The sequence below is a fragment of the Oryzias latipes genome, chromosome 3, assembly GCF_053564925.1.
Source record: "Oryzias latipes strain Hd-rR chromosome 3, Olatipes_Hd-rR_3.1".
In the NCBI taxonomy this organism is placed as follows: Eukaryota; Metazoa; Chordata; class Actinopteri; order Beloniformes; family Adrianichthyidae; genus Oryzias; species Oryzias latipes.
Window position 1 is genome coordinate 9,805,771 of NC_136239.1, and position 21,730 is coordinate 9,827,500.

Consider the following 21,730-nt stretch of genomic DNA (forward strand, 5'->3'; position numbering starts at 1 on the left):
GTCCGTGTAAGTCTGAGTCAACGTGTCTATGGCAACCATTCTCAATAATCAGCTTGTTGGAGGTCCACACCCCTACCAACTCGAAATCTGTCAATAAACGTTTTGAACTGTCGACATGGAACCACATGCTTCTACTGAGGCATCTGGTTGGTCAGTTTAGAACTTGAACAGCTTGCCCCACAGAAAAAAATATGATGAAGAAATCATTATATTTAGCAAGAACATGTTAAAAAAATTAAACAATGGTTATTCTGTCAAATAGAATGCGTAATTAACAGCTGTTTAGTTCTCTATAGAAGTCTATGGCTTCTTGGAGCCAGCAGGCACTTCCTGTTTGAGGGTCACTCAGGGCAGTTCGCCTATACAGTCAACGGCTGACATAGCATTCTTGCACCTAGATCTCTTATCGACCCAATAAAATTTTCTTTTACCAAGTTAAGTCTAAAGTTTGTCCTGCAGACTCTTTACTTCCACAGTAAGCCATTAAAAAAATGTTACGATGTGTACACTATCAAATTGTATGATTGGGCGTATATTTGAAGTTCTATAGCTGTCATACTGATGGCTTCTCATTTGCCTTCACAAAGAGCTGCATTCAGTTTTCTTCAAAATTAGGGTACCTTGTGATTACTAAGGAACACTCTTTTCTTTTCAACTTCAAATTTCACAACCTAGACTTTGTCTACAGTAGCAACAACTCTTTTAAAAATTTTACGTACATTTTTTATTTAATCCCTTTTGTCTACACACGTGCACGTTATAATTTCTTAATCACAATTGAACTAAAGTAAGAACCTGCAAGTTTTCCAACCCTGCAGAGTCGATGATCATCAAAGCCTGTTCATTTCCACTAAAGCTTTTGCAGCACAAAGTTTTACCCTGGCAGGATTTGCCGTCTTCCAGCAGTCGGTATCCAGTGTGGCAGGTGCACTGGACCAGACCTCGCAGCATCTGACACTTCTGCGAGCATCCCCCATTGTTCTGGTTACAGTTGCCATCGCTGGAGCGGGGGCCTGTGCACACACAAGAACATTATTAGAGCATAAACACAGATTACTGCAGAAACTGTATAGAACATCCAAAAATCTGGAGACCAGATTTTTAATTCACTTCAACATCTATGAGCCTGTTGCAGATATACAGGAATCTGCTGATGGACCATTGGTTCAGTGTGACCAAAACAGATTTTTGGACCAAGGATGGTCTTATGTTCTCTGTTTGTAAGACAGTCTTTCATCTGAACATTGCCCCTTAAGCTTTAGTTTCTTCCTGTTTTACGGCATCTCTTACATGCTGAACAGGTCAAACAGCTGGCCCAAGTTGGCCCAACAGCTGGAAGTCAGACAAGAGCAGACAACACAGATTTATACCAAAAGTAAACAAAACCTATGTAAACCCACTGTTAAGGTTTTTTAGTTGGGTGTTTTGTCTATACGTACGGCAGTCGTGGTGAGGGTGTTCATCTGTCCCATCACCACAGTCGTTGACGTCGTTGCACACCTTCCTCTGCCCGATGCAACGCCCATTCCCACACTGGAATTGATCAGGAGCACAAGGTGGACTCTCTGCGAGGACGTATTATCAGACAGTGCAGGTGTGAGCTCTTCCACTGAGGTTACAGTGGCTTATTTCATTCTCAAGAACAACTCTAATGTGCAGAAAACAGTCTTCGTTACTGGATCTACAGCTGTTTTCTGTGTTGGGAGCACAGAATTTAGGTCTGTTTTTTTTCTAATGCTGCAAAATATGCATCTCAAAAAGATTGTTTTACAGACGTATTTGCTAGTGAATTCAAAAATAGACAGCAGTAGATTCCATACTAATCAATTTCTTGTCCTTCTCTACAGTTCCTTTTATGTTGATCTAAATATTACCTTAAAGCAAGGATTGTAGTTTGAGTTAAAAAAAAACAATTCTAACTTTCATAGATAAAAACAAAGGCTTTCTCAGGGAAGGAAGGTCATTATGAGCAGTTGTCATGACTAAAGGTCTAAATATGAAGAGCTTCCTCTTTATATTTAGACTGAAAACGACATAACAAAAAGTCTTACCGGTTTTCTCACAGCCATCTTCATCGCTGCGATCTGAACAGTCATCCTCCCCATCGCATCTCCATGACAACCGAACACAACGTCCTGTTCCACAGCGGAACTGTTCAGTGGTGCACATAGATGTGGCTGCAACAGATGCGCAGGTGGGCAAGCACGTTCACACAATACATAAGAGGGATGATAAAACTCAAATATGTCTATTTTCATTAATCTATGAAAAAATCTCACTAAATAAACCATCAATTCTAATCCAGAGGTCACTCACTGCAGTTTGTCTCATCTGACTGGTCATCACAGTCGTACTCTCCATCACATCTCCAACCAGCATTGATGCACATCCCACTGCTGCACATGAACTCCACCGACCTGCAGGGCTGATGGGAAGCTGCAAGCAGAAAAACAGTCTAGTTCAGCTTTAGGGGTCAAGAGTTTGTCATCGAGATTCTTTGTCAGCAGATGCTAAAAAAAATAAAACTCCGCAGCTGAAGCATGATGTTCTTCAAAAGAATGTTTGTTTCTGTCATTTGTTAAAGAAACATTCCACTTTGGCTTTCAAACATTACACTATTATTATATATTGGTCGAAAGTGAATTACTTACTGTAACTTCTTTCAAAAACCATAAATTCAGCCCAATGTGAGCTAAAGAGGGGGTTGCTGTGGCAAACCATGTTTTATTAACTAGCCTGGCTTTTTGAAATGGAGTCAAAAGCTGCCCTTTTTTATCTTTATTATTTTTATCAGCAAGAAGCTGAGCAAAATCAAACCAGTGAGAAACATCACAGAGGAAACTGTTGTGAAATTTCGGAAAATTAGGGATGCAACACTGGTACCCATAATCCCACTTTCACTTTTTTGCTTAGCAAATTCTTCCTAACAATGCAATGTTTTTCCACGTCACGTTGACTTTTTGTTTGCACTTTACGAAGCTCACAAAAACCCTTTTACTGTGGTATACATAACAGCTGTTGATACTTGTAAAGTCTTAGTCTCAACTGTCTGTTTTGCTAGATTTTTCTATAGGCATGCTGCGGGTGACAGGTTGTAGCGAATACTTAAACAAGACATAATGCTATGTTTACACCTTCCTCAGCAATGCACGTTCAAGCATCCACTTCCAATGAAAAGTCCATGCAAATGTACATGTATGCGCGTTTCAGGCTTCCACGTTCAAAACAAACCACCATGCAAGTTTGTTTTCGGGCTCTGCGTACAAAACCCGCTGTCATTGAACATGCGTTGAAGGTCAAACCAATTAAACATTGACCAATCGGAGACTGATTTGGTAGTGACGTACCGTTTGCATATTTTTTAACTCACAGGAAAGCCAACTGTTTGAAAATTGATCACAAAGGAAACATTTATGACAGTGGTTTGGGCCTGGTCTGCAATTATATGACACGCAGTCTTTCTTGTATCAGAATAGAACTGTGAAAACAAAACCTGGAGGAGGATTTGCAAGATTTCGACACTTTCTGAAAATAACTGCCTAAGTCCTTTTTTTCTGATTTTTTAGGAAACCCAAAAGGTTGGGTTTGGGACTGACTGACTGGATTAAAATATTATATCACAACCCCAATGCATTAGTTAGAACTAATAAACAGACTTCTGACAGGTTTTTTTTGGAAAGAGGAACCAGGCAGGGTTGCCCACACTCCCCTTCTCTTTTTGCTATATCTATTGAGCCCCCTAGCGGCAGCAATAAGACAGAATGAGAGCATTAAGGGAATAAAAACCAAACACAGCCATCATAAAATCAGTCTTTATGCAGATGACATACTACTTTTTTTTTTTAATTAATTCCCATTCTGTAAATGAAGCAACATCAATTATTATTGAATTCTCCTCCGTCTCAGACTACTCAATTAATTGGAATAAATTAGTTTTATTACCACTGAACAGTAATTCAGAGCAAAGACTCTCTCTACCAGTCAAATCAGGCAATATCAAATATCTAGGTATTTATTTCTCCCCCAAATTATAAGAACTGGTGCAGCTAAATTACACCTTATTACTGAAAAGCATACAGGACGATCTGACCCGCTGGGTCAGCCTGCCTCTGTCCCTCATGGGCAAGGACAAAACTAAAAGAGATTTTCCGACAACATAACATCCCAGTTAATCTCAAACCAGTTAATACTCTCAGACAAAAACTGGTTCATCCAAAGGACAAAATTCCTAGCTACAAACAGAGTAATGTTGTGTACTATATCCACTGCAAAGAGAATTGCAATGAACAGTATATAGGAGAAACCAAACAACCTCTACACAAGCGGCTTTACCAACATCGCAGAGCCAACTCAAGTGGACCTGAGTCTGCAGTGCACCTCCACCTGGAGGCCACTGACCATTCGTTCGAGGACAGTGAAGTCTGAATTCTAGCCAGAGAGAAAGGATGGTTTGAGCGAGGTGATGGTCTCAGGTTTATTCTTCCATCCATCTATGGCAGTGTTCTGAAACCCAAACAAACCAAACCAGTTCCACCTGGGTCGTTAAAAGCTGAAAGAGATGACCAGTTTGGGGAGGGAGTCACTGGGTCCCCAACCCCCAGCTGAGGACAAAGGACTCTTAACGACCCGAAACCATGTAGGCTAAGTTGACAATCCCAGCCAGTTTCAGGTCTGACTCCTCCATGAGCGCATATCTACCAGCTCTTTTACCAGCCAATTCAGAATTGACAAAGCCTCTTGGATAAGAGCTGAAACGTCTTCTAGCTTTAAAAACTAAGTCCAGATGACAGCCCCTAAACCTACTACTATGATGGAATCAACCTGGATGAATGAGAGTCTTCATAGACATCTGACAAAAAAAGCCCAAAGTGAAGAGGGTCCTTTGGGATTCTTTTTACATTGTAGATTGCAAAACAGTATCAAAATGTTAATTGGATTATGTTCTGTTGAGCAAGTGAGACATCAAAATCCTACTGTTCATTCAACATTTTTGGTTTTTAGCTGACTCCCTAAACTTAAATTTTAACAGAAAAAACAAACCAACAGATGAAATCTTATGGAATATTGTTAGCCTAGTGTATAGCATAGTAACTATTTTTACCCACCAGTATGGGAGGAGCCTCGAATCATTGAAATAACTTCAAAATCTGAAGAAAAAAACCCAATTCTATGTCTTGAATAAGCCTCCATCATTAAATGTTTATAAAATTGCCTAAATCACATTGACTCGTGACTTAGGCAAAATAAAACTGCCTAACTCACCATCATGACATAGGCAATTATACTTAAGGAGTAGGATGGCATGTTCTGTTTAACTGAGGATATAGGCAATTTTACCAGAGGTGGCCAGCATCATGAGGAGAGGATTTAGGCAAATCTGCCTCTGTCTACAACCCTCCACGGACCTGAACAACCCAAAATCCCGCAGCATCCGTATGAGAGCGCGTGACTAAGGCTTTAACTGATGAATCATTGTGCCATCCAATCATCCTTGGGTTTGGCACATCATTCATATTTCTCCCTATATCTTCACCCCCATTGATTTAAATTAGAAAACCTCAGGACTTCGGTGAATATGGCAGCCTAGAAGTGCTCCTGCTCCCACCCAACCCTTATAAAGATTTAATAACCGTTACCACCACTATCGCCTTCAGGTGGGTGTACGAAGAGCTTTCTAATAATTTTCTGTGACATATTGGGTATACGAATGAAGAACCATGTCGAAACAATCAAAACTTCAAGTTAAAAAGAGTACGGCACATGCTAGTGCTAGCGATAGCCACAAAGAAGCCTTGCTATCAGACGATTTGCATCATCAAGTCCAGGCCCCAGAAGACGTGAAGGCTCTGATATTGAAGGTTTCCAAAGGTTTCGGAGCAACAATCGAGGACAAACTGTCTAAATCTTCCGAGACACTGGACAAAATCTCCAACACACTGGATGACCATTCAACGCGCATCACAGCCGCGGTGCAGAGGGTTTTGGATGCGGGGGATGAAGTTACAGGACTGGGGAAGCGGCTGGTGGATGCAGAAAAGAAAATCGCTCTGCTGGTCAGTTGCGTGGATGATTTAGAGAAGAGAAGCAGACTAGACAACATTCGAATTACCAACCTGAAAGAAGGCATAGAGGGTGCAAACCCCATTCAGTTTTTCAAAACTTGGTTGCCCTCATTTCTCGCTCTGGATAAGAGACCAAAAGCGATCAGGCGTGTCAAGTTGGACTGGGCACACAGGAGCCTCGGACCGTGGCAAGGCTCGGGTCCGCGGCCGCTTATAATCAAGCTTTACAACTCAAGTGACAAGCAGCAGATCATGGCAGCGGTAAAAGTGGCAACAGTGCTGGAATACGACGGCCAGCGGATTTCTCTTTTACCCAGGATTTATCTTCAGCTGTGTGCGAAAGGAGGCGCGCGCTTTCAACGATGTGTTTCGCGCGCTCATTGAGAGAGGAATCCGCTTCAACATGCGTTTCCCTGCCACACTTGCACTGAAGCACCATGGCGCTGAGCACAAGTTTTCTTCTCCAAAATATGCAGAGGCCCCTGTTAAGACTTTGGGCTGAGGACATAACGGACTGACCAACATGGCCCACGTACCGTAAATTCCGGACTACAAAGCGCACCCGATTACTAGCCGCACCCACCCATTTTCACGTGTTTAACTACTTTTATACATACACAAGCCGCGTCGGAGTACAAGCCGCATGTATTAGGCAACATTGTCATCCTGACAAATCACGTCCTGCCTCCCAGAGTAAGTGTGATTCATTAGCACACAGTGGGTGGAGTCAGCTTTGCCTCAGGCTCATGTATTTGAGTATATCTACATCTGCCAAACAGCATGGACCTCTATTCTGTTCACAAGTTCCTCAGTTGTGGTTTTTTTATTTTATTTTATTTTTTTAGTATTTTTTACTTATTGACAATCTAGGTATCATACATAAAATTACAAACAGTAACCATATAATCAACATCACATCCCTCAGTTATGATGAGGAAATTTTCATCCGCGATTCCCCATGAGTCTTAGGGGCTAAAGGCGGGGCCAATGCCCGGCTCGCCATTCTGTTGGACGTGTTTAAGAATGAGCAAGTATCAGCAGTGCATGGAGGGGTAAACGGGTAAAGCTCTCCTTCCGCTTGTGTCACGGCAGCGTTATGGGAGTAACAGGGCTGGTTAAAAAACAGGCTAGTAAAATAAAGCAGCGACGACTGAAAAGCACGCGCCTCAGCGCGATACTCGCGCCTCCTCGCTGCGCGTGGGTCAGAAGTTTCCTTCCACAACAAACACTGTTGCTCCGCGGACGCCTCGAGTAAGCCCTGGCTGCAGCCTGCAGAATGGCTCGACGGCTCTGCGCTCCGCGCTCCCGCGCGCTTCTTGTCTCCCCTTCCTATCTACTCCAACAACTCTGGCCAGGGCGGCTTCAAGGAGGAGCGCTTCGTCCCCATTGCGCCGGTGAACGGAGCAAATCGTGTCTGTGCAGAGCAATCAGACTTAATACTGTACGTTTTGTGTATGAGGGGCGGATGCGTTGTTACGTGTGGGAGCCATCAGACTGCTATCAGCCCCGCAGCTCACACGACACGCAGTCTCCAGCTCACACGGAGGCTGTGAGCGTTTCAATGCAAAACTCCGCTCAGTCCTTAGAAACCATTAAAACGATCACGTCAATTTGTGTTTCCAGTCGTGTCCCGACAAAATAAAGGCTGATGTTATTCCCACATATTTATGTGCAGCCAGCCGAGTCACTATGACTCAGAGGTAAGTTCACTCCTGAGCATGCGCTGTTCTCTTTGTCACGCAGCTGACCGGCTTTTCCAAACCCGTTGGTGATAGTGGATTTTTTTACGCTGCTTTTAACGATTGCTTTTAACTTGAAAGCTGCATCATACTGTAATGGCGATCACGTGCACGTTGGGTCTATTGGCACCAAAGGATTCTGGGATGCGGCCGGGCATGCGTGTTTCGTTTTGTTGAACCATGACTGAAGTGTCTAAGACCTGAAGTCAACTCCATGCTGTTTGGCTGCTAAGAGGTGTGTTGAAAAATAAATGACTTGTGCTTGGTGTTAGATAGAGATTTCATACCATGCACTGAGTCCGAAAATACGTACATGGCGGCCGCCAATTAAATCCATAAATTAGCCGCGTCACTGAATAAGCCGCACGGCTGTAAGCGCAGGAAAAAAGAAAAGTAATTACGGTAAGTGCCTTTTGTTACAGTAACGTAGAGACATTAAAAACAAGTTATGTAAAAGTGTGTTTTTTCACCTGAGTGCGTTCACAAGGGTATGACAGGGGGGTTCTTGATTTCTGATTTATAGCTAAGGGATGTCACAATATGCTTAGGTGGGTGGAGCAGGAGTGGGATTAAAACTTTTTTCTTCCTGTGGCTGCAGCCCAAAGCAACTTTGGGCTGCAACTTTGGGGGTCTTTTTACAATTTCAATTTGGTGGCTTTTTATTTTTTGGACAGTTGAAAGTTGTAATTGCTATACCACTTTTTTTGTTTTTTTTTTCTTCTTCTTTTTTCGTCTTCTCAAGATGTGTGTAATTGTTCTTAGGCCATCAGTGTTTGATGGTAGAGTTCTTTCCAGCACAGCAGATCCAGATACTATATTATTTTTTGATAATTTTTTCTTTTCTTCTTGTCAGGGTGCACTATTTCATGCCCTCTAGTGTTCTAATTGGAGGTGATTTTCACACAGGTTTAATGCCCAGCTCTGATTACAGCCCACCTAAGACCCAACCACTATCTAAAACGGCAAAAGCAAAAAATGGGCTGTGGTATGATCTGAGTCTCTTTAATGCCTGGAGGATTTGTAGTGCAAATGTAAGGCATTTTACATTTTTTTCTAGGCTTCATCAGTCTTTTTCTAGAATTGACTTTCTGTTTGTCTATCCTGGATAAAACCCTTCTGTGTTCCATATTCCATCCGTGTGTCTTGTTAAATCATTCCAAGGTCTTTATAGAATTATTACCACCTTATTATGATCCTTTATCAAGACAATAGCGTTTGAACCCATTGCTTCTAAGGGACCCTGTATCTATAAAATATTTGGAAGACCAATGGGAGTTATTTATCACCACAAATGATACACCAGAGTTAGTGCATCTGTTCTGCAGGAAGCTGGCAAGGTCTTTCTTAGAGGTTCTATAATTTCTTTTACTGCAGCAAAGAAGAAAAATAGACTCACCAAACAATTGGATCTGGAACATCAAATTTGCACTTTGGAGAGAGACTTTAAACAATCCTCCTCGCCATCTCTTAGAAATAAAATAGGTTGTTTACATTTCGAGTCGAAACTTGGTCAAACGCTTTTGTGTCTGCACAAAAAACATTTACATGCAACAAACTCAGAGAAAACCGATATCGAATTCTACACAGGACTCAATGCACTCAAGAGGTTTTACATAGGATTCAACCGCAGCACTCACCTCTCTGTATATAATGTAAAAACACTGTAGGATCTTACTACCACTGTGTTTGGCAGTGTCAGTTCATCTCCAGATTGTGCTAAAATGTTGCTACGACGCTCAGCTAATTTTTCATAGATCCTTTGCCCTGAACCTTATTTTGTTTCTTTTAGGCCAGTTAGGGAGGTCTCCTGTGTTACCTGGACAGATGAGGTTGCTCCAAAAACTTTTACTCCTGGCTAGGAGATGTATACTACTACAATGGATACAAATGAAACCTCCATCCGTTTCACAGTGGTACAAAGAGACTTTTAAAGTTTTTCCAATGGAACGCCTCAGTGCTCTTTTAAAGGGTAACTCCGACATTTTCAACAAGACGTGGCAGCCTTATCTGGATTACCTTCATTAGAATTATCTGATATACTTTGTAAAGGAGATTCACATTTTGTATTTCTAAGCATTTAGTAATTATTTTACCTATATTGTGTGTGTGTACCTTTTACTATTAGACATCTGCTGTGCTGGTTTGTGTTGTGTTCTTTTCTTGAAAAGTTAAATTAGTAAACCTCATTTGTGTGGACATTATTTGGGGCAGTTGTGTAACCCTTTGATCAATGCTGTCAGCTCTCAGTTCTATCCTAACAAAACGCAGCTCTAAGGCACTAAATGAGAATGGAGGTGGAGAGGAAGATTAAAACTGATTCAAGAGTGTGTGCGTGTCCATTAATTAGACACGTTTGCTTGAGACAGCAGGAGTTAGCCCCCCACTGAGGTAAGAGTGCGTTTGTGACAGGGGTCCTGTGGGACCCACGGGAGAATGGAGAGTAGTTGAAAAAAAAAATGGAGGGGGAGTTGATCAAAACAGAAGGTGGCTTTCCCAATGAGCGAGAGGCAGGCCAAGTTAGAAGATGGAGTGACTCAGCACGGGGCTGTCAGAGGATGGGCTGTTCTATGTCTCTGAAGAATGTCTAAGAGTGAAAGAGTTTGTGTTTCACCTTACAGTAAGTAGTGGTTAACTATAAATTCACTAGATTTTCCCCCTATGAACAAATGTAATCTAAAAATAAAAACTCACAGGATTAATGAGCAACTGGAGATCAGATCATTTATCAGGAAATGATAAACAAATTGAATTGGGATTTGAAACCTAGAGATGATTCATCCAACCCTCAAATAACTCGTTTTAAAAGCAAGTTGTGATAATTTTAGGTCGATGTTTTTTTTTGTTTTTTCTTTTAACTTGTCCTGTCCAACAGCTGGGCAGGCAGATGAGAGCTCAGTGCCTCTTGTGTTGGACATATTTTACTTTAACAATAGGGGTTATTAATCTACAAACCAAAGAATAAATATATATATATGAATAAACCCCTTTTGTAATTGAGGCCAAACTTTATTAATTTCAACCATGTTTAAAAATATTTGGTGTTGGACCGGACGGAAAAGGAAAGAAGGGAAGAAGAGAGAGGGATGTTAGAGAGAGAGAGAGAGAGGGGGGGGGGGGGTTTAGGAGGGTGATAATAGGAGGGGAGGGGGATAAGACAATGAACAAGTTTACTGGTTGTTTATCCTTACGGTAAGGTTCAAATCTAGTACAAAAAGGGCGGGGCCTGTCCACACACACTCAAATGTTATCAACACACCTGCTAGCTGCAAAAATGTCCGCATGTCAACATGTACACAAAACAGATAGTGTTCACACACGCATACTCATGCCTTAAAACCAACTAGTGTGAAATATTTAATTCATTCTATCACGCAAACTATTAGTGCAAAGGTGAGCTAACACCTGTGCTCAGGTGAGTGTCTATGTTCTTCTAAAATGGATGGAGGAAAGTGTAAAGAAGGAAGGAGAGTGCCCAGCCATCCCCACACCAAGACCCCCGCATCTGGAGCAGCGGGAGCCGGAACCCCCCAACGCCACACGGGAGCAGGCAGGGAACAACCGCCCCCCGGGCGACCAAATCCGCCACCCAGGCCAGGGCCAGCAGGACCGCCGCGAGGCCCCCAGAGCCAGAGAGCAGGGAGGCACGGGGGGAAAGAGAGCGCCGCCCCAGCCCAACCAAAAGAGCAGCCCCCCCGCCGCGCCGGGAGAGCCCAACGCAGGGCCCCACCAGAGAAGGGCGCCAACAGCCCCAGACGAGCACCCCATCACCACCAAGGAGTTCGGGGCACCCCCCGCCCCAACCCCAGGTACGAGCCAGGACCCCCCAAGGGAGACCCGCTCCGCACTCCAGGCAGCCACCCAACCGGCCCACGGTTGGTCCAGGGATGAACAAGGCAGGGGCCCGCCGTCCCCGCCCAGGAGGGGGGCACCCCGGGGAAAAAGGGGGCCCACAAGGGGTGTTGTAAACATGGCCCGACCAGGCTCGGCCACAGTTGGAAATTTGGCGGGGCACAGCGCTCAGGGGCAAAGTCCCGAACCCACCCCTCAGGGACACGAACACCCTCGGCTCAGGTGTAATGTGAACCCCCTCCCCGCATGGCAAGAGCACCGCCGGGCCCAGGAAACTGGCACCCAAGGGACACGGCCGCCGTTGCCAAGGGCCCCGTACCCCCCACCAGGGAATGGGTAGGGGACAGATGGTCCTAGGTCCCACCTTCCTTGCAAAATGTGGATTCAACCACTGTTGCATTGCTTCCAAGTCCACTGGAAAGTTGCACAAGTCAATCATTTTTGAAGACCGAAGAGAATAAACCCACAGGAGCCATGCTAAAGCTAACACGCTTATGACCGACCGGTACACATCAAAGATGGGCGGTAATTTTTTGTCACCTGTATGAAAGCTTAAAGTCTAAAGTTGTGTCCGAATTCCTACCCTAACCCCTAATTACTAAAACCCTATATAGTGCAGCACTATATAGTTCTCTGAATTTTCAAAGCAATTCGGACACCCATGCTCACTACTTTTCTCTTTCGGGTGTTTTCATAAGGCACTTGACACGGAAACAAAGTGGCGCATTACCGCCACCACCTGGTCTGGAGACGAACTACTTCTATTTAACGCAGAGAGTGACACCTATTTGTCAAAGTAAAAACATAACATATATGAACATTTTTACAAAGACCTTTTATGAATCTGCTGTGTTCTGATCATGGAAAACGTGGCTGATTTATAAATAATAAAATTACAAACACATTTGTGTTTATTTAATGTATTTGTTCAGAAATAAAACCTCAAGTTATTAGTCCATGGCAATATTTATTTATTTGCCGCTGAACGATTTACGGGCTCTTGCGAGGAGGCATTTTTTTCAGTAGTTTTCTCTTCTACCTTACTGAAAATAGCTTTGAATATGAATCTGTCCGTGTTCCTACTGGCAATAATTCAACCGTTTTTCCTGAGATCAAACCAGGAAATATGCAGCATCAAAAGACAGCAAAGAGAAGCAGACGTCTCAGAAAATTTCCTCTGGATGCCCTGGCCAGACATGAACAACTTGTGAGTTAAACTTAAAGTTTTTTTTTAGTTAAACTTAAGCATTTGTCACTAATTGTGCTCAAGGTTACACAATCTGCTGGTTAAGACTTTAACATTCTTTTTCAACATTGGATTATGAGTTGTATAGTCTAACTACATGAAACACTTCTGAATTCAAAGTTTAGTATTTTTTATTCAGAGTCAAACCATATCACTTGTTTAAAACAAAAATACTTTCATTTTTTAAATACTTTCATTTTTCACCCAGTAAAAAAACACGAGATTTTTCTCAGCATTTAAAAAATACTTTGTAAACTAAAATGTAAGACATCAAAAATAAATAGAAACATTCAAAAAATTAGATTTAATTTCCTCAATGAAATATATTAATGTTCCATTTTACAGGGTCTTCCACGTCTCTCCTGCTTTGAAAACATAAAGGTTTTTGTCCTGGCCCTTTACGCTGACAGTCAGCCCGACACAAGACCGGATTTTCGGTTGACCCGCAGGACCATCAAGCATCTGGTGGAGCAGCTTAGGGTTCCTCACACTCTGGGGGGACAAGAGACTGAGTTCCTGGTGTTTCTTTTCTTGCTGGCGTGTGACACATCTTACGGTGTGGTAGCCAGGGCCTTTGACATGCCACGGTCCACTGTGAGTGACATTGTCCACAGGACGGCAGACCGCATCCTCCAGCTGATGAGCAGGGTCATCCAGCTTCCCAGTGGGAATGAACTACCATTAGTCACCTTTGGTTTTTTAGCAGCTCGCTTGGTCTTCCACCTTCCAAAAGGTTGTGGGGAGCATCGATGGCTGCCACATGAGAATAAAGGCCCTAAAAGAAAATGCAGCCTGTTATTTTAACAGGAACCTTTTTTATTCCATTCAAATGCAGGCTGTATATGACTCTAATGCCAAATTTATAGATATTTGTTGGGAATCCAGGATCAATCCATGATTCACGGGTTCTACATAAAAGCCCAATTTATGTAAATCAAACATTACCCATCTGAAGGATCCTTTTGGGTGATGGTGGGCATCTCTGAATTGCCCATCCCATCACGCTGCTGACACCCTACAGGGAACCCATGAGGAATGTGGTTGAGGCCCGTTACAACCAGCACCACTCCAGAATACGCTCTGTGGTGGAGAGAGAGCATTTGGCATTATAAAGATGAGGAAGAGAGCAATATTTCTGGGGGTACTGGGAGTAAAACCAACCTTTGCAATGAAAATCATTGCCTGAAGTTCAATTCTGCACAATCTGTGCATCAGCAAAGGGGACTGCTGGGAGCCACAGCAGGACGACACCATGAACATGCAGGACGAGCAAAGTGGCGTCCGTCTGCGAGGACAAATCTCTGCTTTCTTTCCAGCTCCAACTGTGCCACACATGACTCTGGAGGACCACAATTAATGTTAACATGTGTAAAAATAAATTTTAACATATAAAACGAATTTGTAAATGTGTACATTTGATATTTATATGAAAATCCTTTTGAGATTGTTAAAAATGGCTCAGATTTAAATAAAACATGCACATTATTCATTTTTGTTCATGCATTTATTAAACAAATTGGAAAAACAACAGCAACATTACAATTTTGAACAATATTTTCAACTCAAGTAAGCTAACAGACTCCTGTCGCTCTTCCTCCCTTCTTGCTCTTTGTCTTTCCCCCTTTCTTCTGGCTCTTTCAATAAATAACTTTACCCCAATATGACAACGATTAACCGTTTATTTACAAATGCAGACAAATCTAATCATCGATTGTCTCTTAACTCCCATCCGGCATGAGCTTGCCTGAAAACAAACAGGCTATTTTTCTCCATCCGCAGATGGATGAAATTTTCCTCATCCTCGTCTGTCCCTACATATATAAACACATTTAAAACGTGTTAATAACTTATGACTACGGTTAGAACACACTGCTTTTTGATGTAATATCTCCGAAATTGATGAGCTTTAAAACAATGTAGGTTGTCGATTGAGGAATGTAACATATTAAACACATCATCTTACGTATTTACAAATATATTTTACAACAGATACTAGATACTTTTTAATATACTTACATATTTCGGTTGTTTTCCTTGCCCAACCGGCTGCCATTTTCGAATGATTCAAACGCAATGCATTGTGGCTCATACGCAGTGCATTCTGGTCCGAACTCAGTGCATTCTGGTCAATATTCGCCAATTGAGTGAGCATCGATCCACACTGGTTTTTCGTAGAGACTTCTGGGAAATTTCTAGTGCACAAGATTTTTGAACTGTAGATTCGGACAGCACTACAAAATGGCGACCGCACTATATAGTGAAAGCGAGCACACCTGTTTTGCTGATGAGTTTGATTGACAGATCCATTAGCCAATGGTGACATTAGTTGACCTGCCCATCTTTGATTCTGTCCGGCACCGGTCCCTATTTTGTTGTTGTTTTTTTGTTGTCTGAATTAAATTATTATATTTCTTTTACAGAAAGATTTTTGTGTGCTTAGTCTGTTTTAATGTTATACATTTTTTTTACAAGCTTTATGCTTTGTGGTTGTTTGTTGTAAAAAATCCCACACTTTAAATGAGGTGCTGCAAAAAAATTAATAAACTGTTAACAAAGTTAATTAATAAATTTGTTAAGCTTATAAGCAGTTTGGTTTAAAATTTCTTAATATAAAGGGTTACCAATAAAAAATGTCCCTCATGTTAATAATTTCTGGCCACAATTTTGTATTTTGTGCTCACAAATTATTATTTTTGTATCAATAATAATATGTACACAAATATTAATTTGTGTACACAAAATAGTAATACAAAATTGTTGCCACAAAACGCCAACTTGTGCGCACAAAATACTAATTTGTGGCCACAAGTTATTAATTTGAGGAAACAAAATTGTAGTCTTTTTTAAACTGTCATTCCAAGACAACAAAGCCAAAGTGTTCCCACACAGGACAGTGAAAGGAGATAGAGGTGTCCTCATCTCTGGCTTTGTGTCTGCATTAGCCATATGTTGACATGCTTACTGTCCCGTTACCTAATAGTGTCTCGGAGGAAATTCGCAGCTAACATTACTTCCGCCTCGGCGCAAAGTTAATACTGGGGCGACCTGGGGATTAGCCCTGTCTATAACCACTAAGGCTCCGTTCACACCGCAGGCTGAAACGACAGAATTCCGATTTTTTTTGCCCCTATGCGACCTGATCTTTTCATGATAGTCTGAACGACACAGATCCGATCTTTTCAAATGCGACCCAGGCCACTTGGGTATGTGGTCCTGAATCCGATACGTATCCGATCTTTTCAAATGCGACTTCCGTCTGACCGGCCAGGCCACATGTATCCGACCCGTACGTCATTGATATGCTACAAAAGTCATGATTCTGCATTGAAGTAGGCGGAAACGAAAACATAAACATCAACCACGGTGTCACGAACTGGTGGTGGAGGACCCAAATGCAGGAGACCAAGCTTGGTGACAGGAACTAAAACATTTAATTAGCAAACTGAAACATGACAAAACTATGAGGGGAAACAAAACTGTGACAAAACAGAGCAGATGACCTGACAAGGAAGAACAGAAACCAAGACACTTAAAAAGGCTGAGGGCAATTAACTGAACTGAAGACAGCTGTGGATCATGAACCTGAAGGTGTGACTGACAAGGAAACCAAAAACATGACAAAGAAAACCAAACCACTGAATCCTTACAGTACCCCTCCCGAAAAGGGCAGATCCCAGATGCCCAAAAACCCCTAGGAGGAGGGGACCTGGAGGAACAGAAAATGAAAAAAGTCCAGAACAGTTTGGGTTCCTGCAGCCAGACGGAAGTGAGGGGCATCAGAACCCCTTCTGTGAACAGGCATGAAGTGTAGAAGTCCCAATTACTCTCCCCAGGGACAGGAACCATGAAGGGGAGCAGCACTGGTGACCCTCTTGTGGACCAGGTGACACAGCCAAGGGGGAATGGTGACCATCCTCCGGGACAGGGGACATAAAGTGTGTGCCCGGCGACCCTCCTCAGGAACAGACATGAAGAGGAGCGGCCCCGGTGACCCTCCACAGGAAACTTGATGCTTGAAGGATGGTCCCGGCAATCCCCCTCAGGAACAGATGGGCTTGATGTGGAAGGGCATAGAATGAACAATGCTGCAGGAACTCATCAGGCAAGGCATGGAATGGGCATGATGGAAAACTCCCCTGCTGGGTCCAAGCTGGTCAGGTCATTCTGTCACGAACTGGTGGTGGAGGACCCAAATGCAGGAGACCAAGCTTGGTGACAGGAACTAAAACATTTAATTAGCAAACTGAAACATGACAAAACTATGAGGGGAAACAAAACTGTGACAAAACAGAGCAGATGACCTGACAAGGAAGAACAGAAACCAAGACACTTAAAAAGGCTGAGGGCAATTAACTGAACTGAAGACAGCTGTGGATCATGAACCTGAAGGTGTGACTGACAAGGAAACCAAAAACATGACAAAGAAAACCAAACCACTGAATCCTTACACACGGCGGACGATGCTGCTGAGACCAGTCAGTAGAAGGGAAGCGAGGTCACCAATTTGATTCATATTTGGGGTGACATCTCTGTTCAGGCCAAACTCAAGGGCTCTTATCGCAACTGGGCGATTTTTGAAAATATTTCCAGCGAAATGGCTGAGCGTGGTGTTGAACCTTTCCCGTGATGACTTCCGACTGTGGTCAGAAGCGCGGGGGACCGAAAGCGGATCCTCCTCCAGGGTTCACTTCCCCGTTCTGACCCTTAGATTCTCCAGAACGGGTTAATAAAGAGTCAACAGAATTTAATCTGTTGGGAAACCTTCTTTTATTACCATTCTCCTTCATCCGTAACACAAAACAAGAATGCGTGGCCCCACCCCCACTCTCTACCTCGCTGCACATGCTCTTCTCCCCTCTCTTACACACACACACACACATAAACATAAACATCCCCATTCTACAACAGTGGGCACAGACGATCCTGGCTCCAATGCCTTCTCAAAATGAGAAGATTGTTATTATGCTGGCTTCTTCGTAAAAATTAATTTATTAATGCAAAAAGAGCTCCGCTGTTGACAACACTGTTGTTGACATCCATTGTTAATGTTGGCTACTTCCGCAAACAACAAGTGACGTCGTTCACCGTTGAGTACTCTTCTGCGCATGCGGGTCAATTCTGGGTCATTTCACGGTCACACAGGAGATCACAAAAATTCGCATTTAATTGGAAATCTGAAGGGCCTTGCAAAAAAAAAAAATCGGATTTTTTCAAAAAATCGGAATTGTGCATTAAGTCCTGCAGTATGAACGTAGCCTTTCACACTTCCCAAGTTTTCACATGGGAAGTTTGAAATCTTGTGTGTTGAATTCTTCACCATAACAGAGCTGTAAAGAGAAGTGACGTTCATGTTGTTACGGTGTTCGTTCGTTCGTTCGTGTGTGTTCATAATAAAAGGGTTTTAATGCCGGCAAGGTGATTGAGCAATCTGTTTCTCACTCTACCTCAGTCTACCTTTCCCTCTCTGGGACTGTTTGAGGGCGTGTGGATTATGGGGCGTTTCCCCGCTACGAGTGACAAAGCAGCTGGGTCGTTACAATGCATATGCGGGCAAAAAAAGACAAAACGTACCGAAACGGTACAGAAGTGAACCGAACCGAAACTGTCGTACCGAAATGGTTCGGTTCCACTACGTGTATCGTTACCCCCCCTTTTTTTTTTTCCTGAATCTGACTTTTTATTCTCACCATTTTTCCACTAGGCCCTCTGAGTGCAGTTGAAATTAGTTCAGTAGACATTCCGTCCCTCGTCAAATAGCTGTAATGGCTAAAGGCTCTGAATGTCTTTCATTTGAAAATTACACCTAGTTGTGCACCAAACAATATTTCTGCTAAACTCACATGCTTTGCAGAAACAGGATCGACCATAATGCTTTCTAATAGTGCTCCAAACATCATTTGGAGCGCTACAACATCTTAACTCTTAACTGTGGCATGTCTCAGTGTAATAACGTGTCTCTATTTTTATACATTTTTACTGTAGAACTTGGTGGAAGTTGTACATTTTTAGCTTCCGTGGAGTATATGACAAAACCGTACACGTCTGGGTTATAATAACACTTCAGAAAAAGGTCAAGATTTTCAAAGTAAAACCTAAGTTGTGTTATGAAAGTAAAATTTATGGTGTGAGGAAAATAATAATGCATGGATTAAATGGATGAAATAGAATCATTTTCACAGTATGCGTTTCTTTTTCCGTCAATGTGGGCAGTTCCTGTTTGATCCAATCTAACTTCCTGTTAACAGACTCGATATGACTGGGTTTGGGAGCTTTAGCTATGCTGCAATTCTGATTCATTTACTGGAACCAGAAAAGAAATGCAAAACCTGCTGTTTGTTATGGGAATCTGCAGTGCAACTTTGGACTCAGATTAAACTTGTGCTGCACAAAGCTCTAAGACAGAAAAATGACTTGCTGCAGGAAGAGGATGAAAGTGGTAAGGAAGGAAAACTAAAGCAATTCCTCATGCGGAGACATAACAGAACCATGTTCCCACAAGAGCTTTGTCTTTAGCCTCTGTACAAGACGCTGTTTGGTGAATTTGTGAGTTTTTCAGTGAAGTGTGCATAAGAAGATTACAGCTGCTTGTAGTAATCTTTACATGATCATGGTTTTTACCAAAGCCTGATGTTGAACTGAATGATGTAGTCAAAACAGTCAGAGGCTGAGTTTGGTTTCATTTTCTATTTTTAATTCAAACTTCCAGCTTGGCGTCACCAAGGCCTGCAAGTGACCTTACCAGAAGATTTCAAGTATTTCTATATTTTAATCTATCCATTTTCTAAACTCGTTTTTCGGGGTTGCGGAGCTGCCCCGGAGCCTATACCGGCCACTCGTGGACGAGGCATGGGGGCATACTGGACAGGTCGCCAGTCTGTCGCAGGGCCACAACCACACACTCACAATCACACCTAGGGACCATTTAGACTCACCAATTAGCCTGTATTCTTGAATGATTACTTATATATTTCACTTTAAATACCAAATTTGTAACATACATAAACTATTTTTAAATAAAATATTCTACATTATTAGTACTTCTTAAAGAAAAACTCACAGCAGTCGGACTCATCGGACCAGTCCCCACAGTCGTCATCTCCATCACAGTGGTAGATGTCGAGGATGCAGCGGCCGTACGCGCACTGGAATTCCTCCACGCTGCAGGTGGCTGTCATCACATCTGACGCTGCACAGACACAGAGAACATGATAACCAGATGCTGCAGCAGATGGCTGTTGAATGTGCTTTGAAGCTGCACCTCAGTTCTGCTCATGCTGTCAGTCATGTTCCAATTAAGAGCTCAAATGTTATGCATCAGTGGTCTTACTTTAAGGCTAGAAATCAGCCAGCAGTTTATAGTGCTGAGTGGATTATTTCAAACATTATGACCGTTTAACTTTTTAAGTAACTCATTACGAAACCCCAAAGGGTTTGACGCGTTCACAAATTTCTGAGTAACCCCTCTAAAAACCTGCGCTCTGAGCACCAGCCCCTCCCAGTCCACAGAAACGGGTGGGTTCTTACATTGTGATGTAACAAAGTGGGGAGCAGCCTCGTCCAGGAAGAGTCTGTGCTGCCAACACCACCCCCAGGCTAACACACACCCACTTTCTCCGCAGAGCTAGATGTGATCAGCTGAATGATTTTGTAAAGCTCCACAATATGTATATGTATGTGCATATTGCAGATGTTTATTTTCATGGGCAAAAGGCAGACACACTGTCAAGGCCGACTCTACGTTGACGTCATGAAATGGGCGGCACCCACAAGGAGAGAAAGGCGGCACCTCAGAGATCCAGTCGTCATACTTCTGGGAAGGAAATAAAACTTTTGCAAAAAAAACTAATATTTCAATTAAAAAATCGTTCTTTAGTGGGGCAAAGGTAAAATATTACATATATGAATGTAGTTTACTCTGAAAGGCTTAATAAAAGTATTATATATACCCTTTAAGTACTAATAGATAATCAAACCAATAAATCAACTAATTCAGTTAACCTCCATGACAAATTTCAATTTTATGTATGTGAAAACATTAGAGATTGACAATAAAATTTACTTTGAATTTTGAAAATCTTTGAAAATTCCTACCATGGAAATCTTTTTATGTTTTATAAGTGTTCAGTCTAAAAGTCTGTAGTTGCCTTTCAACAATATTAATGACTGCCGATCATTAATGATTTAAAGACCCACTTCAATTAAAATAATGGTTTTGGTGTTTTTTATCTATTCTTGGCATCTTTCTAATGATGACATATATCAAGAATATTTAGCTCAAAATTGCATTTCTGAGTGTTTCTTTAATCAAATCGTTGTGAATCAAGAGCAGATGGAAAAATGCAGTTTGAAAAAATCTTGCAGTTTTGACAAAGAAGCCACCATTGCTGGGTCACACAAGCTCCCTGCTCCACTCCATTCTGATGCATCCACTTGTAGACAAATACATGTATATCATTGTTGTCTTTGTCTGAGCTGGAATCTGGATCAAACTGTTTGGTTGAATAGCTGCAATATTGCGCGCAATTTTTGTTACACCAGGGATGTTAGCTTGGGGTTGGGGGGACTAGCGAGCAGGCAAAGCTACGGTGGCCGAGAGGTGCAAGACACATTTACATTTAAGATACAAACAACAACAAATCTCGGTACAAACTAACAAATCATGAACCACTCAAAACAATCTCGGAACAAATGAACAAATACTGAACAACAGCAAATCACGGGACACAACAGCAAATCGCGGAACAAAATACAAAGTCCTGAAACACAAATGCAAATCCGGTTGCAAATGACCAAATACCAAATCACAAAAACAATCTCGGTACAAATGAACAAAT

General features: G+C 42.3%; 1 protein-coding gene and 1 long non-coding RNA gene across 5 annotated transcripts in view; both read right to left on the bottom strand.

Moving 5' to 3' along the window:
• The window catches only part of lrp4 (low density lipoprotein receptor-related protein 4), a 252,869-nt gene that overhangs the window by 100,305 nt on the left and 130,834 nt on the right, over nucleotides 1-21,730 (bottom strand). For all 4 annotated transcript variants that reach the window (XM_078945004.1, XM_078945006.1, XM_078945003.1 and 1 more), the window contains exons 6-10: nucleotides 19,954-20,082; nucleotides 2,317-2,436; nucleotides 2,052-2,177; nucleotides 1,440-1,565; nucleotides 879-1,013 (exon numbers count right to left, since the gene is read on the bottom strand). In XM_078945004.1, the coding sequence (XP_078801130.1) occupies nucleotides 879-1,013; nucleotides 1,440-1,565; nucleotides 2,052-2,177; nucleotides 2,317-2,436; nucleotides 19,954-20,082 (636 nt within the window). The remainder of the gene's footprint in view (nucleotides 1-878; nucleotides 1,014-1,439; nucleotides 1,566-2,051; nucleotides 2,178-2,316; nucleotides 2,437-19,953; nucleotides 20,083-21,730) is intronic.
• Nucleotides 8,449-19,947, bottom strand: LOC144991161 (uncharacterized). Its single transcript, XR_013655098.1, has 3 exons — nucleotides 14,058-19,947; nucleotides 13,842-13,976; nucleotides 8,449-13,671 (listed from the first exon to the last, which is right to left on the bottom strand). It is a non-coding gene; the product is annotated as an uncharacterized LOC144991161 (long non-coding RNA).